Source organism: Pogoniulus pusillus, chromosome 24 (genome assembly GCF_015220805.1).
Source record: "Pogoniulus pusillus isolate bPogPus1 chromosome 24, bPogPus1.pri, whole genome shotgun sequence".
Classification (NCBI taxonomy): Eukaryota; Metazoa; Chordata; class Aves; order Piciformes; family Lybiidae; genus Pogoniulus; species Pogoniulus pusillus.
This window is the reverse complement of record NC_087287.1, coordinates 16,220,725-16,245,851: the sequence shown is the minus strand read 5'-3', so window position 1 is coordinate 16,245,851 and position 25,127 is coordinate 16,220,725. Positions and strand designations below refer to the sequence as shown.

The window sequence follows — 25,127 nt, the reverse complement described above, 5'->3', positions numbered from 1 at the left end:
AGTACCACCTGTGGCACCCTGTGAGTGTCAGAATTACACCAGCAGTGGTGCGCTGTGGGGCAGTTCCAGGTCAGGAATGTGCAGAAGCATGGGAAGAGGCAGGTGGAGGCTATCTTGCTGCATTGTATTTCCTTGTGTGCCAAAGATAAATGCTCTTTATTGTTTCCTTCCATGGCTTCTATTGAAGCATTGAGGATTATTTGTTTCTGAAATTTCATCAGAGATTTAGGTCTTATTATTTCCATGACCATTATATGTACTGAATTTGACTTGCAGCCACAGTTAGTTCAGTGTGAATGGCTGCCACATCTTTACCTGAAGCATAATGAGGAATCTTTTTGGAATAGGTTTTAAATTTCATTGTATTTTGTGTAAGGTGCTAAATACTTGATTGCAAGTTGTGTTCATATGTCTAGAATGGAAATTTGCTCTTTCACAAGGTGTTGCTTTGTGGAATAAAGCCACATGATGAATTATATTAATTACTGAGGAGTCATTATTCACATCAAAGAAAGTAAACTTTAAATCTGCACTCAATACCATAGGTTCTAGGGAGGTGATGAACTGTGACACAGGGCTCTGAATAACTTTAAGCTTAACAGCTGTGGAATTGCATAAACCCACATTTATTTGCATAGAAAAAATAGCAGTATTTGGAAATGAATAAGATACCTCTGCTACCAAAAGAAATCTCTACAATAAGCATTAAAAAAAAACCTTGAAGGCACTCTCCAGGGACATTTTTGAAGACAGTAAAAGTGTTATCATTCTCTTTGAGCTGTATTGTCTCACTCACTGGTTACTTGATTTACCTGGTAAAGAAAATTGCTGGGTTTTATGTAGGAAAACCATTGAGGTTCAGTAACAGAGTGTCGTTTCACTGGCTTTCAAAACAACATTATGTAAATACACAGTAATGAGTTCACACCAGGAGAGAGAATTCAATTATGTTTTTTTTTCTGATCATATATACTGTCTAAATCTGAACTCCACAGACGTGTCATTGGCTTGACAAAGCTGTTCTTCAGAAACAAGTGTTGGGACTTAATGAGTGAGTAGGAAGAGTATAATATGATAGGGTAAACAACCTAACAATATTCAAATTATTCTAACGGTCAGGGAAGCCTTTGCAGCATAAATTTCATGTTTTACACCAAGAGTCTCTGTAGGTACAATGATAATGCTCATTGGTGGAGTAAGTTTCTCCTCCTCAAGGACACCTAGTAAAGGAATCTTTGAAATGTTTTGTATCAACATTTTTTCATATCCCCTGTCAGTTCTAGATGGTTCTTTTCTGTTTAGTTGAATGAATTTCACTTTTGACATATACTCTAAAGTGTAGTTCTACTCCATAAAAATGACACTATTTGGTCCTATATTTACTTTACTTCAGCAACTAAATTTCAGATGTATTTGCTGTTGAAACATTATTTGATAAATATCATATCTGAGAACTCAGGCTAGATTGTAAGAGCAGCATGGGTTTTGTTCTTTGTGCATTTTCACTCATGCAGAAGAAGTCTTGCAAGAGAAAATATGCTGCTGGGCTTGCAGAAGCCAGGACTCATTGGGCAGCTGTTTTGGAGATGCTTAAGAAGAAAAAGAAATCCATTTGCTGCTTGTATCACCAGCCCACAGTCCAAACTGGGGACATTTGTTCCCGATGGTCCTAGACTGAAATATCACACAATCTCTGTGGTGATTCCATTTGGTCTGATGGATTAGTGACTCTGGGGCACTGCTATTCTTTATCAGCCCAGAATATCCTAGGATATAGGGAGATCAAAAGGCAGAGGTTAAATGGCAGTTAAAAATATAACTAATGCTCAGAAAGTAAAACATGGACCTATTTTTAGTCTACTTTGAAGGAAGTATTTAAAGGAAGCTAAAGCAGCTCAATTTTGTACAGTATATACTGAACCTGTGTGGCCACAGTTTCACTGCTACTGGTGCTTATGCTGGCCTGGTTAAAGAATGAAAACAGAATCATGAATTGGTCACCATTGCAGAAGTTTTATGTTTACAGAAATATTTCAAATCATGCTACATCTGCTAATAATAATTTTTAAAGCCCAGCAACCAGTTTCCTTAGCAGTTATTATAATGTGTTGTAATAAGAACAGATGTTTTTTAATGAACATACTGTGTTTTGATGTGCTTGAAAAGCAACACCATGCAACATCTAATTGTACTTGAATGTATTTTAAAAGGCTTCTTTCATTGGGGTTTTATAGCATACTGCTTACTAGCATGGATAAGTTTTGTTCAAGTAAGATGTACAGTCTGGGGTTTCCCAAATTTTACTTCATTTCTCAGTAACAAAATCTGATTTTGAAACATGTAGAGAGGTACTGCTGGACCTACAGCAGTGTCTTACTGTCCCCGTTGACTTGTGCTCCCCATGCATACATACTTTTTCCACATACATACATATTTTAGCACTAGTATCACAGTATCACACAGTATCACCAAGGTTGGAAGAGACCTCACAGATCATCAAGTCCAACCCTTTACCACAGTGCCCAAGGCTAGACCATGGCACCAAGTGCCACATCCAACCTTGCCTTGAACTGCCCCAGGGACGACGACTCCACCACCTCCCCAGGCAGCCCATTCCAGTGCCCAATGACTCTCTCAGTGAAGAACTTTCTCCTCACCTCGAGCCGAAATTTCCCCTGGCGCAGCCTGAGGCTGTGTCCTCTCGTTCTGGAGCTGGCCACCTGAGAGAAGAGAGCAACCTCCTCCTGGCCACAACCACCCTTCAGGTAGTTGTAGACAGCAATAAGGTCACCCCTGAGCCTCCTCTTCTCCAGGCTAAACAACCCCAGCTCCCTAAGCCTCTCCTCGTAGGGCTTGTGCTCGAGGCCTCTCCCCAGCCTCGTCGCCCTTCTCTGGACACGCTCAAGCATCTCAATGTCCTTCCTAAACTGGGGGGACAATCATGGAACAGTATGGTCAGCAGGAACTTTCAAATTTATAGTTAAACCCCACTGCCATATACAGGCACATCTTTCACTACATTAAAATTGCTCAAAGCCCCATCCTTCAGTTCTGTTAATTATTTTAGGCTTCCTTCTCCCCTCTACTTTTTTTTTTTCATTGTCTCCCTGAGAAAATACTAGCAAAAAAATCAAAAGTAAAGAACTGTACTATTTTTAGTCTGTCATATTCTTCTGCATCATCTTATTTACTGCTAGCAACAGCCTCTCCAAAAAGGTAAATGAGAATCCTCCCAGTGGAGGCTATGATTAGTTGTTAGCAAATGTCAGCAGATCTTAAGAACTCTATTAGTTGATTTAACTTCTGAACCATTTCCCAGCCTTTTGAGGCTTTTATTAACCTACTGTCATGTTCAACTGAAAATGAGGAAAATTAGAAGGTCTTTTAAAAGATGCAGGGCTGAAAAGAAGGAAAGTCTGTCAAGGTTAATGTAATCTGACTGAAATCTGTGCAGTGCACACCGTGGTGTGCATTTGGATGCTAGTGTAGAAATTCCTAAAAAGAGGTTAATGGCATAGCTGTCAATGTTCTGGTGTCTTATTGTTTGCTGTGTTATTTTCAGGCAGGCAGGACATACCTATTGTACACACCCACAGCATGAACAGGCAGGTATATAAAGCTATGTGGGACACAAAGAATTACAATCTCATGTTATTTCAGCTGGTTAGGAAAAATATGTATAATCTCAGTGTTTATAGACTGTATTCACAGGTAATTTTGGTTTTTTTCATTATGAGAATGTAGACTTGGTCCTTCCTGAAAGGAGGTTGTAGCCAGGTGGGGGGTGGCCTCTTCTCTCAGGTAACCTGCAATAGAACAAGGGGACACAGTCTCAAGTTGTGCCAGGGGAAGTCTAGGCTGGATGTTAGGAGGAAGTTGTTGGCAGAGAGAGTGATTGGCATTGGAATGGGCTGCCCAGGGAGGTGGTGGAGTCACCGTGCCTGAAGGTGTTCAAGCAAAGCCTGGATGAGGCACTTAGTGCCATGGTCTAGTTGACTGGCTAGGGCTGGGTGCTAGGTTGGACTGGATGATCTTGGAGGTCTCTTCCAACCTGGCTGATTCTATGATTCCTGCAGGTCTGTACTGATATTTGAAGAGAGCAATGAACTGGTAGCAGAGTTGATGTGTACGGGTGGCTAGAGCAGTAAAGTGATCATGCTGAGAACTGCACACTTTTACTGGAATATTATGGTAACAAGGATGTATAGGACAACCTCCCATAGAAACCTGAAAGGACGTTGAAATTCTATTAAACTTGGGAAGTTACCTTTTGGAAAGTCACCTTTTTCAGTTCTTAACTGCTGGAATAGAGTAATAACCAGAGGCTTCTCCTTATTCAATAGGTGCCTGCTTTTGTGCAAAATACTTTTCTCTGCCCTTTTTAAACAGAGCTTATTTCTGCATCTTCCACATGAGCAAATACTGGAACATGCTTTCTTTTCCCTAGAAGGCAACCTTTCAAATGGTTCAAGATCATTATGACAGAAATACTAACAACTACTGTCCACTTTTTGCCAGATATTTTTAAATCCTAATTTATTGTTGCTCCATTTTGCTTTTCAGCAAGGAGAGCTGTGCTTTTCCAAAGTTCTTTGAATAAAATTCCATAGTGACTTTTCTTTTGCATCTTCCTTTTCTAGACTGTGTAACTTTTTGACCCTTTGCATTTATCCACTAGACTGTTGTGTAGAACCTTTTGCAAGAGTTGTTTAACATGCTCTCTAGAGTTAATGCTTTCTTCTTAGAGAATATATGAAAAAAACTAAATAAGGGACACTAGCATAATTTGTGTGTTATATCTTAGTGCAAGCTAAAGCTGTAAGTCATACTGGTCAGATGCAATTTTATTTTATGACCAAGTGACTGTAATTGAAGTTGGATTTTATTATCATCATTAATGTAATAAGACTGTGCAAGTAAAACTTTGTTCCTTTAAAGCTGATTTTTTCAAAATAAATAAATTTCTACTTTGTCACAGAACATTGTAATGCGTGGAAGAAATTAGCTGGATGAACACAGGGACAAGATGATAATCAAATCACTCATTTTCTAATCATCTACTGAGAAGAAGTAATTTTAGAGCTTCTTGTCTATTTTGAATTTTTCTCAAATTTCCAAGTAATCTCTTAGGCCCTGTTCTTGTTAGAGTCCAAGACATTTTGCAAAGGAAACTTGAAATAAGTGTTGTGTGCTGTTTATATTACTAGAACATATGAACTAAATTCACCAATTAAAGTCATATGGAACATAAAACTCCCTGGTGTACAGGAAGAAATAGATCATAGAGACATAGAGCTTATATTTCTTCCTTATGGCTTACTGTTAGGCTTAAGTCTTAACACTTAATGGTAAAATTTGCAACATTTTTCATACCAGATCATTCTTGTGTTCTGTTACATCTGCAGATCAGAAATGTAATAATTTATCAAAAGAATTAAGAGTATGCTAAGGTTTTCTAAGATAATTCATGCCATTTGGCAATGAAATTCTTCTGACAACAGGCCAGTGAAGCATGGGCTTTTGCAGTACACAAAGATATGCTTGGATGTGCTAGAATGATCAAATCCTGTAAATGCACTAAGTTACTGACTAGTGAATAAGGGTTTGGTTGTGGTGCATAACTTTTATACACATTTATATACTTGAGTCTTTTTGTTAATACTTCTCACACTGTCTAAAATTTATCTGATGTTTAAGTCTGCTTTTGAGATAAACCTAAGGATTTCTTAGCAACATAGAACAGCAGAGACAGCGTTGAAGGTAGAAAATGAGTGTATTTTAAAGTGGAATGGAATTAGAATAAGCAGGAAACTTCTGACCTGCATTGGGTGGGAGTAGAGTTGGCAGCAGTTTAGAGCTTCTGTTTTTAACAGTCATGCAAAAGATAATGCCTTACCATGCAAGGACCTGCTGGTCTGGTTCAGGGAGAAAGTGATTTTCTGCAGCATTTTCTCATTCATTTCTGTCTGAATAAATTAATGAAAGGCAACGACTGGTGGTGGGAGGATTTGAGGGCTGCAAACCACATGTGTAAAATGAAGGAGTGATTTTTCTGTCTTTGCAATTAGCAAATTACTTTTTCTAGATGCCAAGTAGCTTGGGATCAGAAGCAACATGGCATCCATTAAGTATTTAAACTTTACATTTCCAGAGGCAGAATTCAGCCTGAATATCTCTCCTTCTCTCTTCTTTATTCCCTAACAAATGCCCTTCACAAGCATACTTTTATCAGCCATGCTGATATAGAAAGGCAGTCTTTTTGTTGCTTATCTTAGCCAAGTTGGAAGAGACGAGTAACACAGACACTGTCTTTCCCCAGATGTATGAAAATGTGAGACTGTATTAATAGTACCTGTCGATATTGATGGAGAGGGCTAGAAAGAACCAGCACCATCTGCTGACTGAAGCACATCATTGCCAATCCAAATCAGCCCTAGAAATTGCAGTACAATCTGTGTGTTCTAACCACGTGAATGTAATTACCAGGCTTCCCTTGCTTACTAGCTAAATAACAATAATAATAGCTGTGATTATGGATTCTTATTATGTAGTAGCTCTCCCCTTTTCTCTTTTTCCTCCCAAAAATTACCATTCTTTGATTCAATCCAGATTTAAAAGTTGGTCTTGTCAAAAGCCACCAATTCAGTTGATGGTGGGGACTTTTAAATAGCTGATCATTGATGTTATATGTAGCTTCTGGGTTAGTGACATTGCTTGAGGGATAGAAAACTGCTGAGATATTGTACATAAGTAAATAAGGTGGTAGAAATCTGAAGTTTCATGTCCTCAAAGATATTAATGCACCTAATGAATATACTGGAAATAGGAGTTTAGGCAATTGGTATTGCACAGTCAGAGTTCTCTTTGACTCTAACAGAGAACTTCAGCAAGAAGGAGAACAGGTTGGGCTAAATGTTAACCATCCCAAGCCTCTTGTGATTAGCCAATGAAGCTAAATTGTGAGAAGAGGTTGTCTCTTGTGGAAAGCTTTCTTCTTTTGAGATTGCTTTTTGTACTCTGCCAGGTCCTCACTGGTTAACCTGGTGAGTCTCTGGAGAAGGTGGCATTTCTCTGTTTTGGCTCATTCTAAACTTGATAAAAAGAAAATTAAAAAATAATTAAGTCTGAAATCAGAGTAAGATCAACTTAAATGCAGTCTGTTAGGTAAAGTAGAGGTAGATATGGCTATGAGACTGCAGAAAGGAAAAAAGCAGTGACAAGTTCGTGTCTGTGATGTGTCCAAATAGTTTTGTGCTGTGATTGAAACAGAAATATGCAAATGTTCTGTTAGAAGTGGCTTGCTGGTAGTTACTTACATATTTCTTTTCTATCCCACAGAACCCTAGAATCCCAGTTCCTTGGTTCACAAAGACAATTATTCTACATCAGTCTTAAGTAAGTACTCAATTTATTCCTTTCTTGCATGTCTGAATTAGGATTTCCAGAAGTTTCAATACTCCTTGCAGAAGCTTTAATCATCCCTGAAAAAAAAAATTACTGATGAAGATCACCTCCCTGCTTGGGGAAAGGAACTGTTTGGGTGCTTCATAAACCTCTTAGAAACCACAAGTACTGGCTAAGTTTACTGGGATTGTTTAGCCTGGAGAAGAGGAGGCTCAGGGGAGACCTTATTGCTGTCTACAACTACCTGAGGGGTGGTTGTGGCCAGGAGGAGGTTGCTGTCTTCTCTCAGGTGGCCAGCACCAGAACAAGAGGACACAGCCTCAAGCTATGCCAGGGGAAATTTAGGCTGGAGGTGAGGAGAAAGTTCTTCACTGAGAGAGTCATTGGCTACTGGAATGGGCTGCCTGGGGAGGTGGTGGAGTCGCCGTCCCTGGAGCTGTTCAAGGCAGGATTGGACGTGGCACTTGGTGCCATGGTCTAGCCTTGAGAATTGTGGTAAAGGGTTGGACTTTATGATCTATGAGGTCTCTTTCAACCTTGGTGATACTGTGATACTGTGATACTGTGATTAATTGTCCAACAAATGCTTTCTCTGACATTTGCTTAAAAACACAGATGAAGACTCCCTGCTATATCCTACTCCACTAGCTGTTAGCTAAGATTACATTGTGCTAGGCCTCCATACTTATTGCTGTCTAGTTGTTGAAACTTCCATTTGCTCTGATAGTTTCTTTTTCATTTGATCTGAGTAATTTTTGCCATTTAAGGTTGTTTGGGGAGATTTGTGGGGATTTTATTTCGGTTTTGGTGATTTGGGGATATTTTTGTTTGGATATTTTGTTATTTGTGATGGTGTTTGGGGTTTTTTTTTTTTGTGAAAATGCATCTGGAATTAGCATGTATTTCTAAAGCTGTAAAATTACTTCAAGGAATTGAATTCTGAAACAGAATTTCCCTGACGGTGTTCGGTATTTGCAAGTTCAAATCTGAGATTGGTTTTTAATTTCAGATGCCCAAACAAATGCCAGCATTTGAATGTTTTAGGAACGTTGGTGATCTAGAACTGTATTTTGTCTCTACAATGAGTTATTTGTAAACACGAATGCTGGGAGTTGAAACCCAAACATTTTCCTTGATTTCTTTGCTCCTTATGCTTCCTTTTTGAAGTGTTAAATAGATTCAGAGTTTCTCGAGCTGCAGCCTGGGCTTTGCTGAAAGCTTTGGGAGATTTAACAAACTTTCAGCAAACCAGCCTCCAGCTTTTGGTATGTAAATAAGCTGCTGCTTAGTTCTAGTGTTTTACTGTTTTGATATAACAATTAAGGAAAACTTACTTAATCGCCTCCTGAATAAATGGCCTTACTAGGGATTGGGCAAGTCAGAAAAGTCCTAAACCAACAGGCACTTCATGCTAAACATTGACTCATAAAATCACTGCAGGAATTTAAGTTCTTCTTTGTTTGCTAATTAAATGAAGAATAGTTGGAAGTTAAACATAATTAAAGTAGTATTTGTCCCTTGTTATTTCAGTGTAACTTTGACAACCAGAATATGAGTATTGACTTAGATACTCAGACTTAGATACTGAGTTTTTTTGAGTAACACCTCCCCTGAAATATTTTCTTTGAAAATTTTCTCCAAAAGTGGCATAATAATGAAGTAATCGACCTAAGATTGAACTGGGTTGATTATAACTTTTAAAAAAATACCTATCACATAGATATTTTATTGAGATACGTGAAGCAGATAGTGGAGACTTAGAGTTGACAACTTTTTATGTTGAAATAAACTGCTTGTTCTCCTGTTTTGTGAGTGATCGATTCTAGAAGAGAAATTCCAAATAGCTGGAAGTGATTGTTAGAGTTACTAGCCATAGAAATCACTTAAGTCATATAATAGCAATGCTCATTAGTATACACTATGGCAATACAGCAGTGAACCTCATCCACTGTGCCTGCACTGTTAACACCTCACTGAATGAAAGCTGTTAGAAGTGCACGAGACCTCCACTTGCAGACATAATTTCTCACTTTAAAGTGAAACATGCCACATTATTGAAAAATACATACAAATTTTGAGGTCCCATTTTGTTTATACCTGTATTAATTTCCTGAGAGTAGGTCAAGTTCTATGGTTTACTCTGGCAAGAAATGGGACATTGAGATGCTTGAGCATGTCCAGAGAAGGGCGACGAGGCTGGGGAGAGGCCTTGAGCACAGCCCTACGAGGAGACGCTGAGGGAGCTGGGATTGGTTAGCCTGGAGAAGAGGAGGCTCAGAGGAGACCTTATTGCTGCCTACCTGAAGGGAGGTTGTGGCCAGGAGGAGGTTGCTCTCTTCTCTCAGGTGGCCAGCACCAGAACAAGAGGACACAGCCTCAGGATGCACCAGGGGAAATTTAGGCTGGAGGTGAGGAGAAAGTTCTTCACTGAGAGAGTCATTGGACACTGGAATGGGCTGCCCGGGGAGGTGGTGGAGTCGCCGTCCCTGGAGCTGTTCAAGGCAGGATTGGACGTGGCACTTGGTGCCATGGTCTAGCCTTGAGCTCTGTGTTAAAGGGTTGGACTTAATGATCTGTGAGGTCTCTTCCAACCTTGGTGATATTGTGATACTGTGATCTGAAAAAAGTCTACAGAGCTTAGTTTTTTCTCCCAGTGCCAGTGTAGAATCTCACTTATCTAGCTTAAGCTCTGAGGTCTTTGGCTTTAAGAACTGAGCTCTAATTTCCATAGCATCAGTGAAAGGATTTTGTTCCAATGTGTCAAAAATTGTGGACAACTCTTGGAATGGAGTCAGACTTCATTTATATCTAAATATTTCAGATAGATGCATTTATATTCAGTTTTTTTTTTTCTTGTGTTTTGAGAGAATATACACAGTGGGACAAACTGATGAAATGTTGCTTTAGCATATTATAGATAAAATAACTCAGTTGGTCTTTACAGCATATTTCAATATCTATAGCATTGTTAGCTTTATTTCAGATACATGGGAAACTTCAGCTAGTCTCTGTCTTCCACTTGGAAAGTGCTTTATTTACGTGATGGTTGGTAGTTGAGTCCTTGGGGCCACTATTTCATTATCCGTTTAATGTACCTATGTATAAAGGAGGGACAGAATGTCCTATGAGCAAAAAGATTTTTTACAGTGTTCTGTCTCTGGTTTGTAGTAGTTGCTTTTTAAACATTAATCTCATTTCTAAAAATTGCTGTGAAATACTTGATTTGAATAACTGACACAGAGCAGACAATGCCATTATTTTCCTTGTCAACCAAAGCACATAAAAAATTGGGCTGAATGCTGTGCAAAATCCCAAGTGCCACTGAATGTCTCTTGCATTAAGGCAACTTTAGAGAGAGAAGAAGCAATAATAAGGGTTTAAGGGAAAAAAAAAAACTTATTTCATTAATATCCCTGGAAAAAAACTTTCATTGACTTCAGTAGGAGTAGGAGTGGGCTTTGAAGCTGGAGTGAGCTTGTCTAAAAGACTGATCTGTATCCTGAAAATTGAATAAGCATTGCTTTTTCCTGATTACTTCTGCATTGCCTACCTGTGATTGCAAGTACAAATGATAAAATTCTGTGCTGTGAAAGGAGCTAATCTTGTAGGTGTTATGGTCCTGAACACGTACTAGGATTATTTTAAAGCATATTTGCACAAATGGTGTGGTTAATGTTACAGACTGCAGAGCCAGATGAGCTAGAGAGCTGTTCTTTATTGCCTATCTCTCACTCGCTGCATCCTTCCATAATGTTATCTATCTACTTAATATATATTTGTATTTATAATTTGAATGATCCAAGCAGTGAATGCTTTTCTCTGCCATCTCATCCTGAGAACAGGTATCCTTAAACACTACATTCCTACTACCACCATTTCATGCCACAGGCAGGGACTGCTTCCACTAGCCCAGGTTGCTTGAGCCTTATCAGACCTGGCCTTGAACACTTCCAGGACAAGGGGCATCCACAACTTCCCTTGGAACCCTGTTCCAGTGTCTCACCATCCACACAGTGATTTTCCTCCTAATATGCAATCTAAATATATCTTCTTTCAGTTTAGAACTGTTACCCCCTGTCCTGTCGTGACGCCTCCTGACAGTGTCCTTCCCTAGCTTTCCAACAGCTCTGCTTTAAGTACTGGAGGACTGGAATACGGTCTCCTCGTAGCCTTCTCTAAGCAGAACAACCCCAACTTTCTCCTTTCTCAGCCTTTCTTCACAGGAGAGGTGCTCATTTTTGTGCTCTCCTCTGGACCCACTCCAACAGTTTCATGCCCTTCTTGTGCTGAGGGTTCTGAAGCTGTACACAGTACTCTAGGTGAGGTCTCACCAGAGCAGAGTGAGAGAATCACTTTCCTTGACCTACTGGCCTTGCTGCTTTTGATGTAGCCCAACGTGGGCTGTGAGCACACGTTGCCAGCTCATACTCAATTTTTCATCCACCAGTACTCTGCAGGGGTGCTCTCAATCCACTCATCACTTAGCCTGTACTTGTGTGCATTTTTAACCACATTCAAGTTCATTTGTATAACCAACATGTAATAAAGACTCAAAGGAGTAAAAAAAAATACCTGACTGTACTGTGTTAGTCAACTGATGATGCTTGTAACCTCCTCCCCTGACTGGGCTGCTTTAATTATGCTGTGTCCCTATATATGCACCATCCAGTTAGGAGGCTGTTGCCATATGTGCTTAACAACCTTGAACAGAAACATATTTTTATGAAACTGAGATATTCCTAGTGCCTAGTAATTGTGCAAAGCTTGGAGCATACCTGTTTCAGGTTGCTTGACAAGGAGATATTATCAGCCTTTTTGATTAGGAGCTTTCCTGTGTTAATTCCTTCTGCAATTTGCACTGGTTTAATAATCTCTTGTGATATTAAATTGCTTATTAATCTGTGTTGCACTTCATAACTAGTCTTCATTAATAAACTTAAGACATATTTAAGCATCTGATGGGTGGGTGGCATTGACTGAGGATTTGAAGATTCTGTGTATTTTAGGCACCAAAGTTACCTTGTGGATTTAGTGCTGGTTTTGTATAGCAGCCTAAAGTGACAGAGCCCATAAATAATGTACAAAGCTGTACATTGCAAGAGAAGAATAAAAAGCTATGCCTCCAGTTAGTTTATCAAATGAGACTGAACCATCTGGAAACGTGAACTCATGAAATCAGAGATTGTCTCAGAAATATGTATGTATTATTTGTACTTAGTTATCCCCTTATGAACACCTTCCAAATGATAGACTTCAGTGTTTTTTTAAAGTGTGATGCTAGGGGGTAGGCTTTTTTTTTTAATGAATTAATAAGACTTCTGTTAATCTAATGAAAGGTATTATTTCCCCTTGGATTAGACACATTTGGATCTAGTTCAGCTTTCTCTGGTTATTCAGACATTGATTACTGTTGAATTTGTCAGACCCTTGAAAATCAGTCTCAGTAGCCATCTTCCAGGTACCCTCGTCATCATAACTCTAAGCTTTGACTCATAATACTTTCTGTTCTCTTTGGGTATAGTTACTCTATTCAGACATGGCTGAACAAATTGGCCTCTGCTCTGTCCTTAGGTGACAGACCTGGAGGCTTCTGCATTCAGCTGACTGTGCAATGCAACAGTCAAGTTGCTCTTTGGTTTTGGGTGTCTCTGTGTATCTAGGTGTGTTTTGAACTCTCACAAAGACAAGCAAAGAGAACTATTATTTTTACTAGGCAAAAGGGATGTGCCTTTGGCTGAAGAAATGGACAGCTCTGAGCCCATGTGTTGTCTTTTCAAGTTACCTTAGTTAAGCACAGAGGAACCTCAAAATGCTGAGGAAATCCCTTCTCAGCCTAGCTATGTACATACCTGTAGTCCATAGCTTAGTATTGTGGTGGAGGGGTTTCTCTTATTCCTCCTCTGTTAGGGGGAGGTGAGAAATTAATTTGAGGCCATATTAATTTTTTATAAAATTATTTATTAAAATTAATATTTACACATTTGTACCACCCCCTACCACTATGAAATCAGGTTCGTTATGTGCAAAGTTATGAAAACAGCTTGGGATATATTTACAGGGATTGATTATTAAATGGAAATATCAAATTATCAACTATAGACAGAAAGAAAGATTCCCTTAGTCTTAATGCCTCTTAACAACTATACTGTCTGCCCAGTAGGGGCTGAAACTGTGTCTGCGCTTAAGACAGAGGTAACTTATATTACAAAGGAATTAAAGCTTGCTTAGATGTGTTGCTCTTAAGTATTAATCATTAGTCACCCTCCCGGGATTGTGCCACAGCATGTGCCCAGTATTGGGGTCTTGGTGAAGCTGGAGTCTGTCCCAGCTTGCAGGGCAATAAGTGTTCCCTCTCTCTGGGGTAAACAGGATTTCTCTGACCTTCTCTCCTGGTGTGAAGTGGTCTCTGCCTCAGTGCTGCTGCTTCTGGATGCTGTGCGTGTCCAGGGACGATCAGCTGGCAGGATTTCCAGGTGCAGGAGAAGGATTTGTTGTCTGTACAGCTAGCAGGCTGTGTTTGTAGGTTTGCAGACTATCTGGAAAGGGTCTGCTGGCTCTGGATCTTTCCAGACTTACAGGACAGCTGGCAAGCAGGGTCTATGCCGGGCTGCAGGGAGACTTGAGCTCCGTAGATAAACACAAGGTAGCAAGCCAGTATGTATGGCTGCCCTAGGCTTAGGCAGGGGGCTCTTGGCTCCCCATACATGTACGAAATGCAGGCGTGCATGCGCTCTGCTTCTCAAAGGGTTCACAGACAGCTTAACTGTGCCTTGAGATCAATGCAAGAGGGCTGAGCCTCAGTGATGTTTGCAAGAGAGTAAGGGCCTGACTCTGTGTCTAGGCCATGCAAGCAGGTCAGGGCAGCAGGGTGCTGCTATGTGGATCAGAGAGCTAAGCTTGATCCTCTGAATGCTCTGAATTTCTGAACAGTCTGAACACTTGGTGCTCCTTTGCACCCCTTTTTATAGACTCTGAGCCAAGATTCGTGACTCATTTGGACATCTAAAGTGGCCAATCAGGCTGGCAGTAAGCCAAACCTTACCTTAATAGGCAGTAGATGTTCACCTGGACCCTCCCAATAGGGGATTACCTGGGTGGACCCCAGGGGTACACGGACTGGGGGTGTGTGTATGTTACACAACCTGTTTACTGCCATAGGTCCTTGGCAGAAAAACATGTCCAGGCATGTAGAGGCATAGGGAAGCCTCAGTTTTGGGGCTGCTGCCCCTCCACCACAAGTATAAATAGTTTTACTGGTCTCTTGCACATACCTTTTGGAACAAAATTATCTCATCCTCTCCAAAATTCTGTTGATTTATTGTTTCTACAACATTCAGTGTTATTTTTCACATTCAGTATATATCAAACATTCAGTGTGCACTTCAAGTTCTCTTTGCAATAAAACTTGTCATTCTAAAAACAAATTTGTGCGATGTAGCATTTGCCTACCATGTGTTTTGTGGGAGGGACAATGGCAAAAACCTAAAGAAATCCTAACAGCTAAACAAAAAACAAAACAAAGAAACACAACTATTACTAAAAAGCCACTTGGGACACCAGTTCATCTAATTCCCTTCTGCTTTGGAAAATTGTAATCCCAAAGGAAGCTTTCCTTGGCAGCATTTCAAGGGAAAGCTCATATTTTCATTAAAGTTCTCTTGGAAAGTATCCTTAATTAGGTCTGGACTGACTTGGGTTTCTTTAACACAAATGTCCTTTTTTTGCATTTGTGGTGCTGTCAATCTGATTTTTGCATCAGTTGCACAAAAATTGGAAGAAGGCTGATAATATGACAGGAGTGTAAAATTCCCTGGTATGTTTTCACTGAACTGGTGAGACTTTGCTAGTGTAAGAGTGCATAACTGTAACATCTGTGTCAGATTACACAAACACTGAGAAGTGACATTAGAAAAAGGACTCAGGTTATCAATCCTTTTGGGAGATCCAGCTGATCTATTTGCAGCTTTAGGCACTCGACTTGATACCCTGTTACCTTTCACATCCGTGCTAGTCTGGACAAGTTGTACAGGAATTTGCTTACTCATTTTGATAAATTTATTTATAGTCTACCTCCATAAATGTCATCTGTAATTGAGGGGACACCTTCCAGTAGTGCAGGTTGCTCAAGGCCTTGACCTTGATCAATTCTAGGTAGGGGATATCTACAACATCCTTAGGCAGACTGTTCCTGTACCACTCACTGTAAAGAATTTTTTCCTGATATGCAGACTCAATCTCTCCTCTTTCATCTTAAAGCCACTACCCCTCATCCTATCACTACAAGTCTTTGTAAAAAGTCCCTCCCCAGCTTCCTTGTAGCCCCTTCAGGCATTGGAAGGCCACTATAAGGTCTCCTCAGAGCCTTCTCTTCTCCAGGCTGAACAGCCCCAAATTTTGTACTGCTTTGCTGTGTTGTGGTTTGAGTTCCACTACTTTCTAAGTAGCTGTTGCATGACTGGAGCAGATCAGCAATCTGTCTTCTGTTCCTTGTTACCTCATATGTTTTCCTTGTTTGTGCTATAATGATTTCAGATGGCATGTTCCATTTCCACTAAAGCTTCTCAAGTTTACTACATTATCTCTGGGTTATGAGGGAAAGGGAAGGGAAGGGAAGGGAAGGGAAGGGAAGGGAAGGGAAGGGAAGGGAAGGGAAGGGAAGGGAAGGGAAGGGAAGGGAAGGGAAGGGAAGGGAAGGGAAGGGAAGGGAAGGGAAGGGAAGGGAAGGGAAGGGAAGGGAAGGGAAGGGAAGGGAAGGGAAGGGAAGGGAAGGGAAGGGAAGGGAAGGGAAGGGAAGGGAAGGGAAGGGAAGGGAAGGGAAGGGAAGGGAAGGGAAGGGAAGGGAAGGGAAGGGAAGGGAAGGGAAGGGAAGGGAAGGGAAGGGAAGGGAAGGGAAGGGAAGGGAAGGGAAGGGAAGGGAAGGGAAGGGAAGGGAAGGGAAGGGAAGGGAAGGGAAGGGAAGGGAAGGGAAGAAAAGTTAAGTTTTGGTCAGGAAGAAATATGCTCCAGGTCAGGTCAACAGGAACTGCAGGGTATTCTGCTTATCTCAAAGTAGATTTTCTTTTCTTCTGATGTTTAAGTGATGTAATAGATTTTTTTAATATATATATAGTTGTTTGGGACTAGAAGTATCTATTTTTAGCTAAAATTAGAGGGGACTGAACTTAATGATCAAGTAATTCTCTGAGTTGTGTGTCCTTCTGGCACAGCTCATCAACTTTATGGCTTTGCATTATTCACAGTCTGCAGAATTAATTATTTTTTGTCAAAGAAATTAAGACTGATTTCCTGAAGTATTCCTGAAGTTCTTGGGTGCAAAGGCTATTTAAAAGCTTAATCAGTCATGCTTTGAGTTTGCTTGTGTGGACTGAAACTTTCCCAAGGGTGCACTACTGTCTCTGGAAGATACCTTTGTGTTCTTGTGCTTTTTCCTGCGTATGCATTCATAGAATCATTCAGGTTGGGAAAGACCTCCAAGATCAAGTCCAACCTTCAACCCAACACCGCCATGCCCACTAAACCATGTCCTGAAGCACCACGTCTTAAACATTTTGTAAACACCTCCAGGGATGGTGACTCTACCACTTGGTTAGGCAGCCTGTTGAAGTGCTTGATTGCAGTCAACAAGGCTTCATCTGATGCTTTTTCTATTATGGATTTATGAAAATCATTATTAAACTCCTTTCTGTGCATTCGATCTTTTGAGATCACTGTGGCCTGTATAGCACATTCCCCTGTTCTTACTCAAAGCACCATCTCTGGAGTTTTATCCAAGTCTTTCTCTGTTTAACATTGTACTTGTATTCTTTATCACATGTATCTTCATTCAGAGCCCTTTTTTTGCTCTTTCCTACGTTTTTGGGTTTTATTTATACAATTTTCAACTAGTGCTCTAAAAATATTTACCAGAAAACTTTCTCTGTCTCTAATACCTTTCTTTTTCTCATCAAAGTAAACTTGCAAAATGCTTTCCAAAGTTGAACCTGCAAACCAAAATGTACAATATGGGCAACCAAAACCCAGGAACATTGTTTTATGGCACTCTCTGGAACTCCTCTCCCACACTAACTTCTGTTTATTCTGCAAGGCTATAAAAGAACTCTATCTCACTTACTTCTCACTCTCCTCCTCTCTTTCTGACACCTCCCTCCTTCCTTCTCTTTAACATTCTTTTTACTTCATAGGTACCAATTACCTTTCTTCACAGAGATAATCTAATTAGTGTGTAGCTAACTAAACTCAGAAATTGTTGTGAATGTGTGCTTAGCTTTGTAAAATAGCTCTTTTTCAGACTTGCAGAAGGGCTGGTGTGTTTGAAAGCTTGTCCATTTTTTTTTTCAGCTATACCAGCTGGTCTGGGAAAAGATATTTCCTCCTTCCACAAGCCCTGTTTTGCATTACCAGCTTGCAATTTTAACCTCATATACTGATAACAATTAAAATAAGATGACGTGTCCACAGAAATTGTGACAAATTACCTCATTAGAATAGTACCTTTGCCTATTTGAGCTTCCATCTGTTTATGGAGAAATATTAACTTTTAATGTGTTTTGTTTTTTCCCCATGTGGATGAATATACATATTTGAAAGCTTTTCATATATGTATTTTTCCCTCATTTGCTGTCAGATGGTTTAGATTCCTTTCTAAATTGCAGCCACAAAACTTCCTTTGATACGAGAAAGAAATAGGTCTGTAAATCTTTGAAAGATTTCCCAAAGCTCCCTTAATATTTGAACTGGAAATCTGTGATTTAAGACACTTTGTTGGGGAACTATTGTTCTTGGTTTTTTTTTTTTTTTTTTTTTTCTGATATCCTCAGCTGCAGAATCTCTCTGCAGAGATTCTGTGGATAGTAACTATCTGTTCTTCATCTGTGCTCCCTGTGACCCACACAAATATACAGCAATACTTGAGCCATGACTGTGAATTGCACAAGTACACTGAAAGAAAATGTTCAAACAATCTTTCTGTATCCCAAAACTGCTTTGAAGCCATCTTCTAATCTTTGTAGGGCTTTAGCCATTGCATATAGTAAGGATACATAGGTATTAGCTATTCTATTAGATTATGGTGGGCTTTTTTTCTGCAGGTTTCAGTGCTTTACAAAAATACTTTACTATCCTGTCTGATAGGGAGCTGAGTTACAGAGAGACACTGGGAGCTCAGATTTAGCCCAGCTGTTCAGTGGCAAATGTATTCTGAAATGCAAATCTCTTCCTAGTCCTGCACTCACAACTTGGCTGTGCTTTTTCATCAGTAGTTTGTTACTTATATCAGATGAGCACATGCACCCCACTGAGCACCTTCCCCCTTAGACTTCATTGTACTTCCAAATACTTAATTTGCATTGGGTTCAAGATATAAGTAGCTTATTTGGATTCCCAGGAACAATGTAATGGAAGTGTCAACAGTTGGTAAACTACATCAGTGCTGCAGTTGAGAGTCTGACATTCAAATCTGCCATTAGCTGGTAAACAAATAAAACAGTGCATCCATCCAACTTGGTACAGAAAATATTATCTTTAAAATATTTCTCCCTTTAAAAGGGAAGAGGGCTCCTGAGTCCAACAGGAGAACATGGGAAAAACAAATTCATAAAATGTAGCACAAAGTTGCTGTAAAAGGCTTGTTTTGGCAGCTGATTGTATTAGCGTGTGAACATCGCTGTGCTTGATTTATAGTCCCGGTTTACAAATGTCTCAGGGTTTTTTCCTGTCTTCATTTCATGGTCAGGGTTAGAAATTCCCCAAATTTTTTCATCCTCTCCTTATCTGTTTGTTTGGGCTGTTTGGCTGTTTTGGGGGTTTGGTTGTGGGGATTTTTGGTTTTGAAGAGGATGTAAATCTTGGGCTTGGGTCCTTGTTATTGCTAAGATAGAATCATAGAATCAGCCAGGTTGGAAGATACCTCCAAGCTCACCCGGTCCAACCTAGCACCCAGCCCTATCCAGTCAACTAGACCATGGCACTGAGTGCCTCATCCAGTCTTTTCTGATGTGTTACTTCAGAAGGAGCATTTTCTTTCCACAGTTATGATTAATTTGTTACTGTGAGCAAGCATTTGTGTAATGAAGTCCTATTCTTATCAGAGTTGATTTGAACCTTTAATTACTATATAACTATAAAATGCATTTTCAAAGAAGGTGGTGGTTTGATTGAATAAATAATGAAGATGCATATAGAGCTTGGTGAATGTTTTTATAAATAATTTGTCCAGGTATAAACCAATCATTTTGTTTGACTGCATAAGCTGACTTTCATGCTCTTCCTGGAAAAAAAAGGCAACCAGCCTGGGAATTGTTTTTTAAAAAGGAGTTATTTTGTATGCAAAATTCAATTTCTATCAATGTTTGCCCTGATTTTTTTACCCTAGTCATTATTGAAATCAGCTACTGAAAAACAAAACAAAACAGAAGCTTTATCATGTGCCTTGGAGAAATAAAAATGCAGGGTAAGCATGTCAGAACAGCCACCAATCTACAGGTGTTGAACAATTAAAAAGCTAAAATATGGTAGTAATAAAACACTGAATAGATGACAGCAAAGATGCTGAAAAGCTGAATTCAGCCTGATTATCATTCATTAGTATTTTAGCCAGATTTGGTCAAGTTAGAGGCACTGAGGTGAAGGGTGATGTAAGAGAATCAGCAAACTGTGGTTTGTGTTGTGGTTAAGGTTTCAGCTTAACATAATCCCTTGCAGACCTCTGTGGTTTAGTTTGGAAGGAACATAGATGAAGTTACTTAGGTTTCATTTTTTTTTGTGAGATGTTTGGTTTGGGTTGGTTTTTTTTGGGTTTTTTTGGGGGGCAGTTTGCCCTTTTTTTAAGAGCTGAACTTTTATTCTGTGATGAAAGGTTATGGTAAAGGTGACCATGGGCATAATGATGATGGGACTATGAGAAGGCAGGAGTTGTGGGGACCTCGCAACAGCAAGGGTGGCATAAGCGCTAGAGGGGAGTGCTAGGGAACATGTCCTCTCCTCCTCATGGAAACTGGGAAGTTCCTAAAGGCAGAGACTGATGAGGGAGACAGGTGTAATTGGAAGAGATGTCATGTGAAAAATGCTGGTTCTTCTGGTTTGTGCGATATATTTCTTTAGAGGTAAGTGAAGCCTCATCCTGAGCTTGGAGAAACTGGTGCTGTTTACTCTTTGAAAGTTTCCAGGCATTCTCCCTAGGCATTCTCAAGATATCTCTCCCTTTATCCCACACAACGGCTCAAGAGCTTAGTTGTTTGGGGGTTTTTTGTTGTTTATTTGTTTGTTTTTTTAATTAGTCTCTGGTACTAGAAGAAATCCTGAGCTTAAATATTCCAAAAAGCCTGGATGTTTCCTTAGCAAACCTCCTCCCCAAAACAGACTGCATGTGGAAGTGAGTTTCTGCCAGCATTGATATTGAAAGATCCATTCAAGAGCAGCCTTAATTTCAATCCCATTCTACCTCTGTTTCCCAGGGTGCTGGTGAGACTTTTCTAAATATTTTGCCATCTCTGTGCTGTCCCATGTTTTCCCAGCTTTGTTCAGGTTTTGCTTCAGTGAAATCCAAAATCAACTGTAACACAACTTCTCTACCTCCCCCTCTTTCTCTAAGCATTGTATTGTTTCTCTAACCTTAAGTATGATATTATTTTCATCCAATCAGGAAACAAATATTCTACAAAATGTATTAGGAATGACAAATATCAGCATATTTTCACATTGGCAATACAGAAAACATGCACTACTCAACAGGCAAATGTAGCTGAGTTATTGGAAAGTTTAATATTGAAGATGCATTGTATTGACAGTAATATAAATGGTGGATGGACCTCTGCAAACATTTACTCTCATTACTCTCCACCACTTAGATTCCTAAGAGAAAGGAAGTTGACAACAGTACTACAAAGCTGTAAGAAATTATCTTGTCTCCCAAGCCCTCTCCTTTGTCTAAGAGGACAATTTGTGGGAGCAAGGAGGAGGGAAGAGTTTCCTCCAACCACTACAGCTCCATCAGATGCAATATTACCCCAGTAGTGATTGTTATGACTAATGGTCATGGACAGCAACTTTATTCATCCAACAAAGAAAAGCAGCACTGCAGTCTCTAAGACATGAAGCTTTCTGTGTGAAATTTGCCATGGATGGTTGGATTCATCAGTTTGCATGCATCTTTGGCCGATACATCATGCTAGTTGCTTTAGGCAAACACGCACTAATTAGTAGAACAAATAGAAAACCCTGAGGATGCCCATGCTTAATGACATTGCCCATAGTCTAAATCCTTTCTGTGACAAATTCCTCGTTTGGTGGCTGTGGGCAGTGCAAGTTAATTTATCTGTATCAGTTGCTAAGTTGAAGCCAAGACAGAGTATTATACCTTTCTAGGAAACTTTCCAATACTTTTGCTTTAAACAAAGAAACCACAATTAACAGGCCAGGGGAATTTGGGGAAGAGATCTAGAATCTGTTTTAAGTTTAAAGATTTGATAGATGTTGATGAACTGGTTAGCTTTTAATTAGTTTGGTACCATATAAATCACAGAAAAACTGAAGAAAACTTGAGATGAAATACACTGAGTAGTGTTGAATTAGAAGTCAGAACAAAGGCAGGTTGTGCAGAAGTGTGCACAGTTCCTGTCATGAATGCTTCATGCTTTTCAGTCAATCTCAGCAAAAGAAATGAGAAGTCAAGTATGGAGAATGAAGCAAAATCACAGGCATCTCGTACTAGTACAGTTACAGTTGTCATTTTCAGTTGCATATTTGCTTGCTTTTCTTCACTAATAAATTTGAAGAACCTGGATAAAATAATAAACATTTTCTCATAAAATGAATGAGATTAATATAGTGGTCAAATCATACCCAAGAGTCTATGACATTTCTAGAAGTTCCAGTATTCCTCAGAAGTTGTGCTTAAATGCAGTTGTGTTCATCAATCGGCTACAGTCTTGTCTCAGGGAAAGTGGTTAGCAAGGGTTTTGTGCCGTCTTGTACATCTGGCACCCTGAAAGTATTCAGGTCCTGCTCGAGGACATACCTTTCTGACTCTGTCCTCCACTTGCAAAGCAACGGAGGAAGGGAGAGAAGAGCAGCATTTGGGGATCAAGAAACTGGAATTTGTGGCCCTAGGGGTCTAAGTTCTTCGGTTCCCCCCGCCCTGCTTTGAGCATCTTTTGTGGATTTAGATCATTCATTGTCATTGTTCCTCACTGCGCCCTGTAAAAAGACGAAATAATGAGACCTGCCTGTCCTTGCGTTCTCCTGTTTGCACCTGCATGGATTTTTCTAAGTGTTGGAGCAGACCTCCTGCGTTCACTTCGGTGAGCTGTGCTCACAGCTTTCATGTGTGCATGGGATGTTTTGCACGCACACTTGCATAGCCGGCATTTCCGATGTGCACAGTTGCAGGCTGATGTAGAGATGACTCTCGTGTTTCTGGCACATCCGCCTCCGCGTCTCTCCTCTGTGGCACTGGAGATGCTCACAGCCGAGAACCTGCAGCTTACTCCTTGCCTGTTAAGTGTGCAGAGACCAAACGGTTGTTTTGGTCCTTTTGCGCTGATGTGGTCATGTTTACCGTGTCTGCTGGTTTGGAGGAAGATTGGAGGGGGTAGGGGAATGGGAGAGCGGAGAGAGGTTGGGAAATTCTTTGAGCCTTGTTATCCCCACAGTAACTATAGACTTTGGCAGGAATGCGAGTGATTAATTTCAGGTCTGGGGGCTTAGCCCGGGCGGCAGTAGCTCTCGTCGCTGTGCTGGGTGTCTGGGATACGGCAGTCGTCCCCCGTGCTCCGCAATTCCACCGAGCCCTGTGAATTCAGCTCGGTTAAATAAACATTGCCGAGCTGCTAATCACACGCTCTGAAACAAAACAGCACTTCACTTCGGGATCTGGGCAAGATCAGACTTCCCTCCCTCCTCTCTCCTCCCCTCCCTTTCCCTCCCTCTCTGCCCCCTCCCTGCTTTTCCCCTCCCTCTCCCCGGCAGCCGCCGAGCCGGTCCCTCCGACCTGGCAGCCTCATGCTGGGGGCCGCTGCCGGCTGGGGCTGACCGAGCCCGCCCTGCCCGTGCTGCCTTACCCGCCCCCCGGACCCGGCACCCCCGCCGCCGGGCTCCCAGGCACCGCCGCCGCCCCGACGATTAAAAGTTGTGCGGAGCGCCGAGGATGGGAGCGCATCTGCAGCCTCTCGCCCTGCGGCTTCTGGCGTTGACTTTCCCCTTGGTGGCAAAGGGTTTCTCTGACGAAACCTTGGAGAAAGCCGTGAAGTCCGAGGGATATTGCAGTCGGATCCTGCGAGCCCAGGGCACCAGGAGGGAAGGGTACAATGAATTTAGCCTCAGGGTGGAGGGCGATCCAGAATTTTACAAGCCTGGAAACAGTTACCGGGGTAAGTTGGCCATCCTCTGCTTCCCGCACTAACGATAACGGTCAGAACAAGTGTCTCTGGAACTATAATGTGTCTCTGCCTGTCATCTCTGCATCCCTTTTGGCGCGTGTGTGTGTGTTTGTGTGGGTTAAGACAGGGTAATGTGCTCCCACGCATTACTTTATTGGGGATGCTTTCCTGACAAGTGAGAGGGAGTTGGATTTCACAGGATTGCTTTACTCCCAAACATTAACTCAGTATTAAGAGGAATTTCCTTTCTGTTATGAATCCTCTCTACCGGCTCAGCTAGAACAAGCTCGCAAGTTGATGTGATAGAAAATGCACTCTTCCATACTTCCATAATTCCCCAGTTTACCTACTTCGGTAGGATTTCCTCCTATCCCTTTACTAGAAGAAGCTTTAACAATCAGCAGGAAGGAGAAGACTTGGAGCTAATTGTTCTTGCCCTGAAATATGAATGGTAATATAATGAGTTAGCGTATGGGCAAACGGTGACACAGCACACTGCCAACTTCCCACGTTTTCCACTTATGTCTATCCCAATGCCCCTATTCTCCCCCCACCCTTATTTTTTCTTCTCCTTCTGTGGAAATGAACAGATGGTTCAAACAGGAAAGAGGCAGAGACGGTGCTAATGACCAGTGTAAATAAGAGATGGAGACAGTCCTTCATTGAGCAGTTCATCTACAATCCTTGAAATGAACTTCCAAAGCACATTTCAGTGTATTTTTCTGTTTAAGAGACAAAGATGGGTTTTGGTCACTTTTCCTGCCTCACCTTATAATGCCTTTGGAAAAAAACCTTTATGAAGTGTACTGTTAACTTTTTGTATTGCAAGCAGTTTGAAAATCATCCTGACAGTTTTAGATACCATAACTAATGGACTTTATAGGCATCACTTCGAAAAACAGATTTTAAGAGTTTCTTCTAAGTGTTCCTCCTGACCTTCCTTGGGTTCAGTGTTAGAAAGCAGTGTTTTCTCATCACATGAACGCTGGATTCTTAATGTAGCTCTGGAGGGGAGAAGTGTGCACACAGCATATTCATCTTGTTCACTTAAAGGCTGAAAAATACACCTGCACCAGTGACTAACCTGTTTTGAGCATCAGCCTGTAACTTTGCATGATTTTTTTAATGTTGTGTTTATTTCTCTCAAGAATCAAATTATTTTAATGTGGTGTGACAAAATAAATAATTCCTACAAATTGGATAACTGTTCCAGACATTAGGATTAGTACCTTGCCTCTGAAAGATTTCGCATTGCATATCAATTTGATACATCTATTAAGCAGGATTAAAATAAGCATCAAATTCTTGGACAGTTGCAAACATGAATGTTCCTTAAAAGTTTTGGAATTG

At 40.6% G+C, this 25,127-nt stretch overlaps 1 protein-coding gene across 2 annotated transcripts in view; it reads left to right on the top strand.

Annotated features, from left to right (window-relative positions):
- Window positions 1-25,127, top strand: part of SPON1 (spondin 1) — a 346,266-nt gene that overhangs the window by 169,750 nt on the left and 151,389 nt on the right. The window contains exon 4 of one of the 2 annotated variants that reach the window (XM_064163805.1): window positions 7,339-7,395. In XM_064163805.1, coding sequence (XP_064019875.1) covers window position 7,395 — 1 coding nt within the window. In that variant the 5' untranslated portion in view covers window positions 7,339-7,394. Of the gene's footprint in view, window positions 1-7,338; window positions 7,396-23,365; window positions 23,769-25,127 lie in introns of those variants that run through there. The other variant, XM_064163804.1, reaches the window with a different exon arrangement.